The sequence below is a fragment of the Anthonomus grandis genome, chromosome 22 (genome assembly GCF_022605725.1).
Source record: "Anthonomus grandis grandis chromosome 22, icAntGran1.3, whole genome shotgun sequence".
Classification (NCBI taxonomy): Eukaryota; Metazoa; Arthropoda; class Insecta; order Coleoptera; family Curculionidae; genus Anthonomus; species Anthonomus grandis.
In genome coordinates, this window is record NC_065567.1 from 15,414,442 (window position 1) to 15,430,630 (window position 16,189).

At 32.9% G+C, this 16,189-nt stretch overlaps 1 protein-coding gene across 1 annotated transcript in view; it reads left to right on the forward strand.

Annotated features, from left to right (window-relative positions):
* Window positions 1-16,189, forward strand: part of LOC126748312 (uncharacterized) — an 80,976-nt gene that overhangs the window by 51,449 nt on the left and 13,338 nt on the right. Inside the window, exons 2-4 of the mRNA XM_050457457.1 lie at window positions 6,119-6,302; window positions 8,212-9,169; window positions 12,072-12,625. Coding sequence (XP_050313414.1) covers window positions 6,122-6,302; window positions 8,212-9,169; window positions 12,072-12,625 — 1,693 coding nt within the window. The 5' untranslated portion in view covers window positions 6,119-6,121. The remainder of the gene's footprint in view (window positions 1-6,118; window positions 6,303-8,211; window positions 9,170-12,071; window positions 12,626-16,189) is intronic.

The window sequence follows — 16,189 nt, forward strand, 5'->3', positions numbered from 1 at the left end:
TAAGCAAGGTCAACATACTCATATTGTGGTAAAAGTAGCTTATTATTAGATGTCTGCATCTTAATGGTGTTATGAATTAATATGATTATGGTTACTCTGTTGTTATCAGTGTGGAATGGCTTTTTCTTTAGATTTTTTTTATCATAAATTATTATTGCTTACTAGCAAGTTGATTATGGTTGATTACAGTTAAGTTGATCTTGTTCAGTTCAAAAGAAAAGCTTTAACATCTATTTATATTTCTTCAAAGAAGTTCTGTTTAAATCAGAATGGGAATCATGCATAACAGATCACGTTAATTAATTTTTCCATGAACAAATTTAAGCATTTTAAATTTTAACTATAATTGTTAATATAAAGAACTACAAAAGGATGAAGCTACGGAAAGTAGCAATTTCTATTTATTAAATGGAATGATGTAGAAGTAAGTTGGTCAAGCAAATTAATGAATCGTTAAATGAAGTAGAGTACATTGAAAGCACACGTGCACCGAACGTAAGAAACAGAACGTACATTCTTATAACAAATAGCGTTTTCTAATAGATAATATTAATAATACAAGTCTAGCATGATTATATAATTAAAATATATACTAGATAGTTAGCACAGTGTCTACTTTGAAAATCACTGATGCGCAAAATCATATGGGGCCCTAATTATCTTTATACGATGTAAAGATTATTTTGTAGACTATGCAAACACCGTTAAGTGCGCTGTTTGGTACTTTTCGAAGAAATTTTATTAAAGTGTATGCCATAAAGCTATTTGTTTTAATTTTATACTACACACGTTCATAAACATCTGTAATCATACGGTATTTTATGAGTACACGTGATAACGCACCTTGAGAATGTAAATTAAAAATTAATGCTTCAGGAAATAGAAATGCATTGTATGGTATTTTAATATCACGTTTTATTTTATGCATAAAAATACGCTATTTTTTTAAAGAAAAATTGCTTCTACTTTTGATGTGTTAAATGACCGAAAATTAGCTATTATTATTTCAAGAACAGCTGATTTATCTAGTATTTTTGATCTTATTAAATATATGAAACTTTTAATAGAAACCAGGAAGTTATTATAAGATAAATTTCTCGCTATTAGACTGCAGGTGATGGTCTTTTTCTCTTTGGGGCCTTGAAATTATCTGTCTGGTGAGATAGGCAGAGCCAGTCTTATACCAGGTGCTTCCTCCAGAATATCTTTCCATTGAGCAGACTCTTCAGAGATACCATAGCTTCACATTTGGCTATACCGTTTATATACTACCGGCAGTTTCACAAATTTTAGTCTTGCAAGGGAGTTTCATTTTCTCGTTATAAGCATTCTGCTTCACCGGTCCTACCTTTACATTCCAGTACCAGTACAGTAGCTTGGATTTCGCCTTTGTGATAATAATGGCGCTAAGGGCAGAAACTGTATTGCGGCATTCAGTTGCGTCCCTACAAGTAGGCCTTGCTGTTACCTGGGCTTTTTTTTTTAATTTTCTGGGTATTTAAAGTGATTTGTTATAAATATGTTTCAGAAATTTGGCTGTCTTCTGGGGTATTAAAAACGTTCTTATCTAAAAGTTGAAAAAATATTTTAAAAAACAGTTAGTCACCTGTGTTCAAATCTCAGAGAAACTTACAAATTAAAAAAAAAAATAAAAATTATTCTAACATCACTGAATAGATAGGTATTCCAGCATTACCAAAAATACTGAAATAAATTGAGCAGATATTTACTATTATTATTATCATTATTTTCTGTAGAGGGCAATTCCACACTACTGAACTGAAAATCAGATAATGTCTCATCTTTATATCAAATCTAACCAAACTTACGTTCGAGAAATTTATTTCTCGATATTTAGGGGGTTATATCCCCCTAATTTAATCAGACTCTAGGTGATACCTAACATCCCTTATGTATTACTTGTTATCAAGAAGACGACATATTGACTCATCTACTATCCTCCTCTATTTCTAGAGACAGAATGACCCTAGAAAATACAAAGTAATGGTGTCAGTGCTTTTTGTTGATTGTATCTATTGAGACCGAGGCTTATTTACCTTGGATCATTCTGTATCTTAAAAAGCTACTTTCCAAATGGACGTTTCAACTCTCTCTATCTGCACAGAGTTCCATTCATCTCCTAAATACATAACATTAGGATACCGAGACCGTTCCTAAGAAAAGATCCTTGGAAGAGAGTATTGCCCCGAATTTTTCGATTCTAAAATTTTCTTGCTTCAAAACCTTCTTTTGGGTATTTGGTATGCGAAAAATTCATTTATGCATTTAATACTGATTAAGCCTTTCGAATATCTAATATTTTCTAATTCTTTGAGATTTTCCCTAAAAAACTGGAATTAAAAAAAATAGTATTAAAAGATCTAGATATTTCATACGATTATTTTCACTTGCACTGTTTAATATAATTCAAGTACCTAATTAGAGGGTTTTTTCAAGCCGTTAGTTTGTGCATGTTAAGTAGCCATATTAGCAACATTTTTTCCGAGAAAAATATCACAATAGCTGTGAAACCGGTACCTATCAGGGCGATTCAGTTGATTTACAAAGATAATATCGATATAATGTGCGCATGGCTATATTTAACATTTTTAAAATTCTTCTAAGCTTATACACATATTAGCATTCTAGAAATACCTCAAGGTAATACAAGGTTTCTCGGCCAAGAAGGAATTCTTAAAACATAATAAACATGCCAAAATTGCTCGGCGGCAAACTTAGATAAAAGATATTTTGCGCTCTTGAATTCCTTGATAGCAATTTAAATTCTTTGATTAAAGAGAAGGTTATGACCTAATCATGTTGGATTAAATTACAGATCTAAAGTATCTTTTATCGTTAAAATAATTTTTGCCCAGAGAACCTTGAAGATCCTGTTATCGTATAATATACAAAATTTTCTGAATAATGGTATTTAACAGTAAATTGCAAAGTGAATAAGTTCATAAATGTTAACTCTCCTGGTCACAGCCGAATTTTAAAAAGATCTGCATTCACCCCTGACCCAAGATAACAACTCTAAATAAAGGTTACCCACAATAATAACGGCTACCAAAACAATAAAAGTTCAAAAACCTGAATTTTTATAAAATGTTTTGTGATTAATCGAATTATTTTTTATTCAGCTATTTGACCGTATATAATGCGATTGTAGCAAATAATTGGTAAGAGAAAACTATGTTAGTTTGTCAATAATTTTACTAAAGATGTCAATCTAGGTTAATTGTAGCATGACGAATATGGAGCTTAGTGGAGAAACCTAGCAATTTAAAACAGCTTGTTTTTTTCATAGAAATTAACGTATTGCGATATTTTCTATCTTATCCGTATTACGGTTAAATATAAATAATATGTTTTCTTTATTTGATCGTTTATACGAGATTGGTTTGGGTTAGACCAGAGTTGGGGGACAAACATTTTTATACTTTTTTAAAAACTTACTCGACTCCCATGGATTGTTTAGCACCTTAGTTGGAAAATTTTATTTTATCAATAAAATGCAGATATCACTCGACAAGTTTCCTATTTTCTTCAGTACCTGGTAATAAACTTGTTTTTAAACTTTTTTCGAAATTTGATTCTATTTTCTTTTGAAACTTGTACCATGTTTTTTAATATGTATTGACTATCTCACAGATGATTTTATTTAAGTTTTACTTGTATTACTTTTTATTTGCATTAGGTAACTTTATATATAATAATATGAGAAACCAGGTATGATAATTTAAATACCATGTAAATTCCCCTTTTAAGAGCTCGAATTTGGGGCCAGTGAGCAGCCAAGGGAAATGTTGCGCATATGATCCCCTGATGGACCCGTCATGCCACACCGAGGGTTACTAGAGGCCAGTCGCCTTGAAAGTCAATAATATCTAATCTGATAGATTTTATTGTTTATGTCACTGTACACTTCCCAATGACGTGGTCTGTAGTTTCTTTCTCCACCCAACATAGCAGCACTATGGGTTCGCAGTATCTACGGTGTTGAGATGGCGTCTTGTCAGTGTTGAATTAAAACACCGAGCTGGATTTCGCGTGTCTTTAGGCACAGTGATTGTCTAATGAGACAGACAAAGGGCACAGCTATGTGTGCTTAAGCCTGACTCATGTCAGGTGCTTCGGTCCATCGTCGGAGTATCTTGCTGCTAACCAGACTCTTTGGTGGCGCGACTGCTACACATTTGGCGAATCCGATCATAGGTATACACTAGATATACAGACAAGCTGAATCCTGCAGCTCTCCTTCGACAATTCCTCTATACTCCACAGTAGACGCTTACAGCTTACCCTCTCGGTCAGAATAGATTTAATGCAACTGTGTTGTAGATACTTGAGTGCTCCCCCAGCGAGTAGGCCCTGGGTATTTTTCATTTTTGAAGCCTATGTGTATCATTGAACCTCCTATTTACTAATCCAGGTCTATTAGAGCTTCCTATAACTTCTTTCTGACCGCCAAATGAGTTGGGTTTGCATAGTTCCTATACCTATATTTAGTTGGACTTTGGAGTCTATCCAGTTAAATTTGAGCTTTCTCTATGCAGTCCGATGCGTAGATCTAGTAAGAGATTTCTTAAGTGCTACCAAAAGATCTTTTGCAAGGCCACACTGCGCGTGATCCGGATATCTGTGTGATCATATCAGGAGAGTTTAAAAACCATTGTCATATCTAGAAAGCGAGCTGTCTTGGAGATTTTAGCTGCATGCGTTGCAGAGATGCATTAGGTGGTGTGCCATACCACCAGTCCACTAGTATATGAAATTACTTATTTATTATTTTGTATCAAAAAAAACTGCACCCACGAAATACACAAATTAAATTTGGTATATAATCTCAAACAATTATAAAATCTAATTTATTTGCTTGATATGGCTTTTATTATTTCGCATTCCTTTATTAGTTTATGGTCTTGGTAAGTAAAAATTTGCATATCTGTATACAGACTCATTAATCTGTAAGTACAGATCTGTACTCATTAATTGAGTATCATTTATTACCTTTGCTCTAAACCACATGTAAAGGCCTTTAAAATAAACATATTATTCCACCCTAGTTCCCATTTAAAATTTTAAGGGTAGAGCTGTCACCCCGCATAGAGGGTGACAACTACTGATGAGCTACTAATTATTGTTTATGGTAATTTAATTGGAAAAGCTATGGCTTTGATATAAAGCTGCTATTTTTTGCTAAAATATTTTGGTATATTTTATTTTTACTCTGTTAAGAAGTAATAACATAACGAAAGTAATAAAAATTTTTTGTGTTTTTTAATAATTAAAAAAATATTTAGAAAGGTTTTAATTAGACTTCAGTTGTATTCTGTCGTCTTCGAAAAAACTTACAGTCACAATATCCCATTTACCTTTTTAGGTAAAATTATTATATTGCAAGTAATAAAAAAAATTATTATTATTATCATTGGCTACAGTACCTTATACATGAGTACACAGTTCTTAAAGGAGTTTGCAGCACCTCTATCTCCCTCAGAAAAATCTTAAGTTAAAGACACATGGGGAACTCCCTGTAGAAAATATAGCTATAAAACTACCTGTCTAAGTTGATTTTATCATTATAAAAGCAGTTGGTCCTGAACTAAACGGCAGCATTTTTAATAATTATGCTCTGTTATAATTAAAATCTGATAATATTTAATAAAAATTCCAAAAACTTCCAGAAAATAAATAGGGTTATCTTTTTTATGATATGTTTACCCTTTCAAGTTTTTTATTTAAACCCACGGAAACTGCCACCCAATATATGTACATAATATATTAACAAATGATTATTTTTAGCAACCTGACACAACCGATGTTCATCATGTTGGCTACTTTTTACCATAAAGTTACATCATGGGCGTACCAATCCTATTATTCTGAAATATATGCGTATTATTCCTTCACTCAAAATTTCAATTGCTAAAATTCATAATTCTCTGAAGTACTTTAATAATTCAGATCATTGACCGTATCCCATAGGTTGTAGTCCGCCAACTGTATATGCCCTAATATACCCATATCCTCCAAGTGCAATCTATAATTACGTATATAGTTTCCAGCCATCTATAAAAAAAATTATTTAAAAAAAAATCTTTGGTTATTCCAGATTATGAGGTGGTTTCGGAAACAAGATCAATCTCCACGTTTGTTAAGTTTGTCACCTCTCAGAACATTAGACTCTAATGATGCCTTTACCTCAGATACAGCCGACAAAATTGAAGATGACAGCTCTTCTCCATTGGATATACTCAGAACCCCTAGGCCACAAAATAGACACCGGTCAAGAATAGGTAAGATGAAGACTTTCATAATAATTCGACTTATAAAGTTAATGTACGACACATAACATAATATTAACCACTATAAAAAACATTATGATTCATTAAAGCATAATGTGATCCTTTACTCCATTCCACTGATATCAACATATGTAATGTTGACTTTTAATTTACATTTTTTTTTCTTTTTTTATGGTCTATATCTACAAAATCTAGAGAATCCGAACTGGTCCTCAGAGGCTAAAGCATTAAAACGATCATAACAAGAATACATCTAATCATTTTTATTATACAGATTGGCGAATGGATCGCTACACATATAAAATGCGCGATAGTACGCTGGTGTTCGAGGGTCGAGCTTGATTATTTAAAATTTTATTTTAGTAAGCGTCTGACTTCGGTGGGTACTGTATTGGGGTAAAATTAAAAAAAAAAAATTACGCGGCATTGGTATAATATTTTTCTAATGCAGGAATTACATGTGTAAAATCTGAATAGATTCGCAATTACAATTTTTTTATCCTGTGCATTTTATATTGAAAATTAAAGCGTTGTTCTTATTAAAATAAAACATGAACTCTAATAAAAATAGAATATAAACATTATAAAAAAACATAAAATTAAAACCTAACAAATATTTTTTTTAAATAAATAAGCTCAAAAAGACCTCCTTTTTTAGCTAAACAGAAGATTAACTTATCGTAAAAGCTGTTTCTTACTTCTAAAAGAGTTTGAGGTAAAATGAAATGGCAGATTCAACAATTTTGTTTCTCCACTCGTTAATTCTTCGGCCTACTTACAAATAGTCCAAGCCATGTTCATCAATAGTCTCCCTAAGATAATGCATTATGAGCAGGACCGCCATCTTGTTGAAAACAAGATTGACTGATCCCGGGTCTATATCAGAGAGGAGTTGAACGGCAGGAAGAACTTGGTTTTGTAGCAACATAAAGTATTTTTCGGCGTTCAAAATACCATCAATGAAAAATGGCTCAATAATATGGTCGCTCAAAATGCCAGCCCAAACATTCAGCTTTTAAGGGTACTGATTGCGGAGCTGAAAACTTCTGTTCTCGTTTTCCTGAGACCAGTAACGAACAATAGAAGGATTGTGTTTACCATGCAATGGAAAAGAGATCTCATCTCAAGAAATTTTCATTTTCATTTGCTTTTCCATCATGGCTTTAAAAAATGCCATTCTTCGCCACTGGTCATCAGGAAAAGCCTCCTGAGTCTTGTATATAATAATATTTAAAAAATTTGTATCCATGTTTTTTTCCAAATACTCTTCGCAGTTTTATGATGCATACCCAGTTCCTCGCCCACATTTCTGCTCGATCGGATTGAATCCAAAACTAAAGCACTACAAACCATTTGTTCCCGCCGTTCTATCTCCTGGACCCGTTCAATAGTTGATTCTTGAGCTTTGATAAGACATTTTCTACATTCTTGGAGGCAAAAAGGTGTCTCAAAACTTGACATATTTAAAATAGTTTTATCACAAGGAATCGGTCTATTTTCAAATTGTACTGAGAATAAATCCCTGCATTGTACTGCCGAATTGCCTCCATAAAACCAATAATTGAATTGAACTTTTTCGGGGGTATAAACAGCCATAATGATAAATATTTACAAAAAATTTAATAGCGCTTTAAGACACAACAGTGCGGTATGCAATCACGCAGCAAAATGAGGTCTGCTAATTGTGTTGTGCTGTTCCGAAAATAGCAAATCAAACGATGGGAATCGGCCGCACCCCTTATCAACCAGAAAGTAAGCGAGAAGCGGTGTTGCCATTTACAACGTCTTCTGTTCGCCAACCTGTATATTTACTTATGCAAATTGTAAAGGTTAAACTAAATTAATTACTACGAGTAGTGTAAGTCACTTATTAAATCCTTAATATTTCTATATATTTTAGATATGACTCCTTCTTCTTGGGCAAGGCGTCACTACAATAAAAGTGAAACCAACTTTTACAGCGTAGAAGATAGCGTTATAATTCTTGAGAAGTCGGAAAAACGACGTCATAAAAGCCAACCTAGATTTTCCAGTAACAGTGGAATATTTACGTGTAATCCCGAGAAAAAAAATCCTCTCCTCGATAGAGTAAAACATACGAGACTTTCATGTTTTCGTTCAAGTTCAAATAATTCTACTCTTGGAGTAGACGACATTTTAGCTAGTAGTAATACAGATACAGATATAGACCCTTCATGTTCCAAAGAAAGCTCAACAGGTGAAAATATTAGTAATAGTGATAGTGCCCCATGTGATAGTACTTCTAGGTCATCGTGTTTCACTGCCAAACTTCGCGCCATGTCCGAACGGTACTTGCAAAACTCAAAAACTAGACTTTTTAATAAACTATACAAAAATTCAGAGACACCTGAAAAGTCGCGAAAAAAGATTATAAAGAAACGCAGTTTTTCATATGGTGCTTTACCTGATTTAGAAACATTTCGGCAAACAAATGGGATGATTTATAATGATGTTAATATAAACGATGAGGAAGACCATATAATGCTTCTTGGAGATCATGAAGATTCTGATAGTGGAATATTGGTAAATGACTCATTTGCTTCAAATTTTGAGGGGCCTTTTAAATCAGCTTCCCCTTTACATATCTCCGAAATAAAAGACATAGAAATAGACAAGCCTATTGTGAACTCTGCTGTTGATACATGTTTGATTGGACTTCCAAATAGAATCAACTCAGCAGATCGCCTTCTCTTACCAAATTATAGTAAAAATGTAGCCATTATCAAAATTAAGAAAAATTATCCAGAAGAAGAGTTAGGCATATTTATTACGAAAAGCAAGCAGATCTCTCAAGGTTACCTGGTGGGCAAAATCGTACCTGGCAGTTTGGCTTCAAGGTAAGATATTAATTATCGCTTAATTATAACAATTTAGCTTTAATTATGCATATTCCTGTTGAAAACATGAGGAATCATTTTTATATTTTGTAACAGCTTTCTTTAAATGTTGGGTACGTCAATGATCAGTATTCAGCCTCGTAGCAGCTTACGTCGGTATTCTAAACTTGATTCTTCATATTAATTTTTTAAACTAATAATGGGTCGAAGATGCAAGATTGTATTGCGAAAACTTATTCTAGATAACTGGCTTCTTCAAGATCGTCGGGGCTTTCACTTTTTTCCAAGGCTCTTAAGTCCGATTTATATATAAGAAACTTGTCTTACTCTTAGTTTTACTATACAATATTATTAATATAATGACTTAATTCTTTGATCTCTTCGTTCTTTTTAAGAATAATTCGCTTGCTTGTTACACTTAATTAAAAAAATGAACATAGTGGCGCGCATGGCAGCTCTTATATTAAGTAAGATAGATAATAAACTCTCAAATTTAAGCTTATTAAAATAAACAACAAGCCATTTTTGTTTTTTACTAAATATCCCAGGTGTATGCGGAATATTTTCTAAAAATAATATTGGGATTTTTGAGTCTTAATGTTTCTGATGAAATTGCTTGAACTAGTCGATTGTTGGCCACAACAATAGATAGATTTGCATGACTAAGGATTGATAATATTAAAGAATCGCAAAGGTGTAGTTTAATGTGGGTTGAATGAAAGTTTTTATGCATTTAATAGTAGTAGAGTATTATCAGCTATTAAAGAACTAGTACATAAAAAAAATGTATGATCTTATACCAACCATAAATACAATATTTCGGAATAACATGAAGATAATATTACGGCTTAAGATGATGCGTTGCACGTCATTATACTCAAACTTTCAAAAATTACTTTGAACAAGTTATATTTCATAGGTGGCTTGAAAGAATCCTGTTGAAGCAAAGTATTCTGATCTAAATCTAATTCTGTTAAGCAGCCATTCTAAGATAAAAATTTATCTTGGTTGATTGCAATTGCAAGAAGATAATGCTCTTCTAGCCTCTGACCTAGCAACTAGTTGCTTATTGTATACTCTTTATTAGTTTTTTCTAGAGGCCCTCTCCTTAGGCACTTATCACCTTTTCATTTTCGTCCTTTTTGTTTATTGTTGATCTAAATCTTTTTTAAGAACCTGAAGCTGGTCATGCTAAACGTAGAGTCTACATAGCGGTTCTTTGGGATAGATATTTATCTTATTTACATTAGTAGGTATATATTTAAATGTTTTATCAGTATGAAGAAGTACCAGTTGATTTCCCAGAAGATTAATTTAGGATATCGCAGGTCAGGGATGTTAAAAGAAATCTTAACATCTTGATCCTTGCTATGCATATGTTATATTTAAATTAAGTATGATTAGGAGATAAAGTTCCACACCAATGTTGAGTTGAGATATTGACCTAAGTAAAGATCTTTGGGTTTTAATTGATACAAATTATTTTAAAGTTTGCCTGTTATAAAGTTTACCTTATATATTGCTTATATTTGCTATTATAAAGTTTACCTTAAAGTTGTTGATTTTTGTCTTGGATTACTGTACTGCCTTATTCTAATGGTCAAATCCCTTTAAAACTTAGATTAAAGCCACATATTCCTACTCCTTTTTCATTACTTATTTTCGATCTATTGTAGTATCCCGTCCTTATCTACCAGTATAAATCTTAATATTTCATATTCTGAAACGTTGGACGATATTTGGGATCATGAAACTTAATAACCATTACTCCCAACACTTCGTCATTTGAGGATTTAATTAAAAAAATAATAATTTCAAAATTTTATTTTCAATTCTTCTGTTATGCCCATTCCAACGCTGTGCTGCTTTTAATTTCTTCTTTTTACATGAACTTAACTGTATTGATAAATCATATATTATTTCGCTGATAAACCATATGGTTTTCTGATGACTCTTAAAGCAATTACTAGTTTTACATTTACAAAACATTAAACACAAGGAGATAAAACAGTACGCATTACAAAGAAAAAAAATATCCTCAAAGCTTCGTAGCGGAAACCAATAAAATTATCTATAATGTGCAAATTAACCGCTGTATAATCGTTTTGATAAAGTCAAGGTCCGGGATTGATTCTAATTAAAAAATTGTAATTAATAAATTGTATGTGCGGTTAATGTTAACTTTGTGCGGTGCTCTTTTCCATTAATTATTGAATAAAGTGTTTGTTCTGATGAGGCAGTACCAACACCATTAGAATGCCATAGACCAATGTGCTTACGTAACAAATACTATACAACAGCTTCACGGAAAACTAATCATTGAGAATTAATAAATAAAAGTATGAAAGGTGAATAATTAGTTTTTTCATTACGCTTCTTATACAACTAACGGCAGACTGCCGATATCCCTTTTGTATTTCCGGGATACTTATTTCATTTTCTTTTATTTATTATTGTGCTTAAATTGCATTAAAAACTTGAATTATATAATTAAAAAAAATACAAGCGATTCTTCTGCATAAACATCGTTGAGTAACCTTAATACATATTAATTTTTATTTTAATGAAATGCTATAGGCTAATTTATGCTTAGTTATTTATAGAGGATGTTTGGCAGATGGCTCGCCGAACGAAATTGGTAACAACGTTTATTTGACGTTTATTTTAACCAAGGTTTATTTCTAATGCACTTAATCCTAAGTCTCATAGTGTGAGAGTCTAATTTACTTTTTCTGCATGTGTGACTTTTCTATCCAGCCTAGCCTATGGGTGTGGTAAAAAGGATGTGCTTGAACCATAAAAACCAGTCAAAAAACTTAATAGCCCTTTATTCTTAGCTAGCAGATTAAATACAAAAAATTCAAATGGCTGCTCTCTCTAATTATTAAAATATATTTTTTAGAGGTTCATTACAAGAAGATGATGAAATTCTGAGCGTCAATGGAACTTCCCTTTCAGGAGTGAGCATAACAGAAGCCAAGCAAATCTTAAATACCGATTCAGACAAAATTGAAATGGTAATCATCCGCTGTATAAAAGAATCTTTTGTAGACTTTGAGTTCAACAGACATTCGGTAGCTGGGTCCATCAGTACCCCTAGCCCTTTAAATAAGAGGCATTTCCAAAAAAATTCAATCCATGGTAGCTATACCAGAATGCTCAGAAAAAGTTCCTCGTCATCAAAAAATGATAGTATATCACCCCCTCCTAGTCCACAGTCTACTGAGCCTCCGTACTCAGATTCCAGTGCAGCTTCAAACTTTTGTACTCTGCCGAGGAGACCTGCATCCAGTGTTTGTACTTTTCACACAGTGACTTTGGAGAAAGGAGTTGGAAAGAAATCACTTGGGTTCACCATAGTTGGCGGGCGGGACTCACCTAAAGGGGCTTTAGGAATTTTTATCAAGACAATTATGGTTAATGGTCAAGCTGCTGAAGATGGCAGACTGAAAGCAGGTAAGAAATCAAATTGCAACGATAAAATAGTAACGGAAAAGCATCTTTCTGAAGTTAACTTCATTTGTATGGGTTGAATTTTAAATGAAGATAGAAAAGTTTAGCAGGGGAAATCTTTTCTCCAAAAATAAAATTCCAATTTCAGGTCCATCCCAAAGTCAGTGATGCATCTCGGCATCAGTTCTTGTTATTATCAGACTGTAAAATATATTAAAACGCAGTTTACAAAACATATACGAAAATATTTTGTGATAGATTTCAAAAAGTACAGATTAAAATTGTAAATCACGTACAGAAAGTATTACAATAGTATATTTACAAAAAATTGAGCAATCTCTGAATAACAGATTTATACTCAGTGCTGAGAGCGAGTGAAAGAGAACCATTGGACTCTAATGTTATCGGGTGTAAATAAAAAGTAAATGTATTTTAAATATGTTGTTGAGTCAAATTATTAAGTATTTGCAAGGTTTTATTACTTAGAGTATGGCGACAGTTTCAATACTTTTACTATTGCTTTAGGCAATTTGTAACTGACATATTAGACGACGGATATCAACTAGATACAATATATATGGACTTTCTAAAAGCGTTTGATCTCATAAATACAATATTTTAATTGAAAATCTTAGTTTTTTGGGTTATCACAACGACTAACTTTGTATTTTGGGTCTTATTTTAAAATAGGCAACAAATAGTCGAGTAGGATGTAGGTTAGTCATCTAGGTCATTTTATGCATCATAAGGTGTCTCTCAGGGGTGTCTCTTTAGCCCTCTGTTATTTAATATTTTTATTAATAAAAATTTAGTATAAAGCTTTTTAATAATAATAAGTTTTTGAAAAAAAAATTAAATGCAGTTTATGTAGAATTTTATAAAGAACACAAAAATGGTAAAAGAAATAGAGGTTGCAATTTAAAATTTTAGGGGTAGGTGCACTGGGGGTTAGGAGGTTGAAAGTAACACGACAATAAATGTCTCAAAAATTGTCCCCCTTGATATGTAAATTGACGTGTTTCGCCTAATTTTCATATTATCATTGTTAAGGCAATATTAAATGCCGTTCGTTTTCAAGTTGTCACCCAGTATACGTGCCGATCTGAAGTTTCTTTATAGTGTTATATAACAAAGTGGAATATAGTGAATTATTGGAACAAATATGTTTTTATGTTCCTAAAACCCCAGCTTTATCACAAATATTTTATAGTCCCATATCACGAATGAATATTTGTCAGAATTCACCAATAAATAGAATATGTGACAATGATAATAAATACAAAGAAAGATATGACATGCACAGCGGCAGTTTGACCCAGATAAGCATATAGGGGAAGTGTGCCTGTGATGGACCCCTTAAGAAATTATTGTTACCATTTCTTTAGTTTTGTTGTTTCCATTTTTTTTTATACAAAAATCAATCTATCACTGTATGTCAAATATAGGAAAGAGTGAATTTTGTATTAATATATATTTTTTTTAATAATGAACGCCTTTAAAAAAAAATATGAGGGGTCCATCAATGGCACATTATGTGCCCATGTTGGCCCCTGTTGTAAATAAATATTATTTTATCTTATTAACTTCTTTTTTAAGCTTTAATGAAAAAAAATAATTTGTGGTGTACAAAAATATACATATAAACTCAAAAAATTAAGTACATAATTCACAAATAAATGATTTGCAACGGTAACTAACACCCGCACACTCAATGTGGCACTACGATTTACATACTTGACAGCGAATCCACTTTTCTTTGCTACGTGAGTGAGAGAATAACTCGTTGTAGTAAATGCAACTGGCATCATATGTGTCTTCTTTACCTTTTTTAAGGAATTCCTCCATGATAGACTCATCTTCGTCAGAACTGTAAGTTGCCGTTTTACTGCCCTACCTTGTTGTTTTCTTAGTTTCGTTTCCTTTTCATTTTTCTTTGAGTTCTTGAATTTTTGGAGTGGAATTTAAATGACCAGTTTTTGCACGAGTTTTGCATTTTCTTTTTTCAACGCCCCCAGGTACCGCTTGAGGTGGAGGTAAAATTTCATTCAGTGACACATTTAAAACTGAAGATGAAGAGGTGTTAAGACCAGAAGTACTTGGTTGATTTTGAATGTCTAACTCGATGGTACTGAGTTGAGCCTCCAATGGAATCTGCCTATCCGTTGCTAAAGCTGGTGCAAACTCCCAATCTTCAAAAATATCGGAATTAAAAGGATGAATTCCCGTCTTTTTAAATGAATTTATTGCGTTAGATGGAATAGCACTCTTCAAAAAGGCTCGATTAAGAAGGCTTGCTATTTTATATTGTGTGACTGCCTTTCCTGGGTTTTGACGCAGCCATAATTGGATTTCCTGGTCAAAATAGGTGTGAAGAGGACGAAATAATCCGACATCTAATGGTTGAACGTGATGGGAACAGTGCGCCGGAAAACAAAATATTACCACCCCGTTTTCTTTAGAAAACTGTCTAGAGACAAGGCTTTTATGGCTACTGTGGCCATCTAAAAGTAAAAGAACCTTGTTCTCATTAAATGCTTTTGAATACCTTACAAAGTGCTTTAGCCATTTACAAAAAATTTCAGTGTTCATCCATCCTTTTTCTTGCACAAAAGCTATGCTACCAGCGGGAGCACCATTCATAAGCTCATTATTCATTCTTTGACGAGGATAAATAAGAGCAGGTGGAATATAAGTACCTATGGCATTCCGTGCGCACACTACAGTGACGTGTTGCCCCCGCTCTGCACTGCTGAGTGCCCCAACTTGCTTGCGTCCTTTTGCAGCGTAAACTTTCTGACATTTCTTTTGGACTGTGGTCAAACCTGACTCATCCATATTATATATGTTTTCCGGAAGAAAGTTAAACTGCTCTAGAGTATTAGATAGTGCTTGAAAATAGGCTTGAATATTTGGCTTGTTAAAAGCCTGGGCTCTGGCCAATGACGTGCTTTTCGTCCTCCCAAATATCCTTTAGAACAGTCCCGCTTAGCCAAACGTCTTCTTAAAGTTGTCTTCGGTACTGACTTGAAGGTTTTGGCTGCTAACTTAAAGCCCATATTGCTATTTCTTACATTCTCAATAGCATAATTCTATAAATATATAATCTATAGAATAATTAAATTTATATATTGTTGCCAATGACGGACCCCTGGTCCATCATAAGACAATTTCAAGGGGCCCATCATAGGCTGTTTAGCACAAATCACATAAAAATTAAAAAAATAAAAAATTCTTTGCCATAACCTCAATTTTTTCCCGGTAGTTAAAACGAAACAGTTTTCCTAAACAGCAGTGAGAAAAACAGATTCTAGCAAATAATAAAACAAAAGTTATCTAACATTAGGTTAACCTACTTTGTTATATCAGTACTTACCAATTTTAACTTTTCTGTTTATTCTCATAAAATCACTTTATATTTGCACGAGTACATATAAACAACTAAAGAAAAGCTTTAATCAACCTAACCAATGCGACGAAAATGTATTTTGCGCGGTAAATTTAAATATTTAACTAGTGGTCCATCATGGGCAGGGATCCATCATAGGCATATTTCTCCTAATTCTTTTT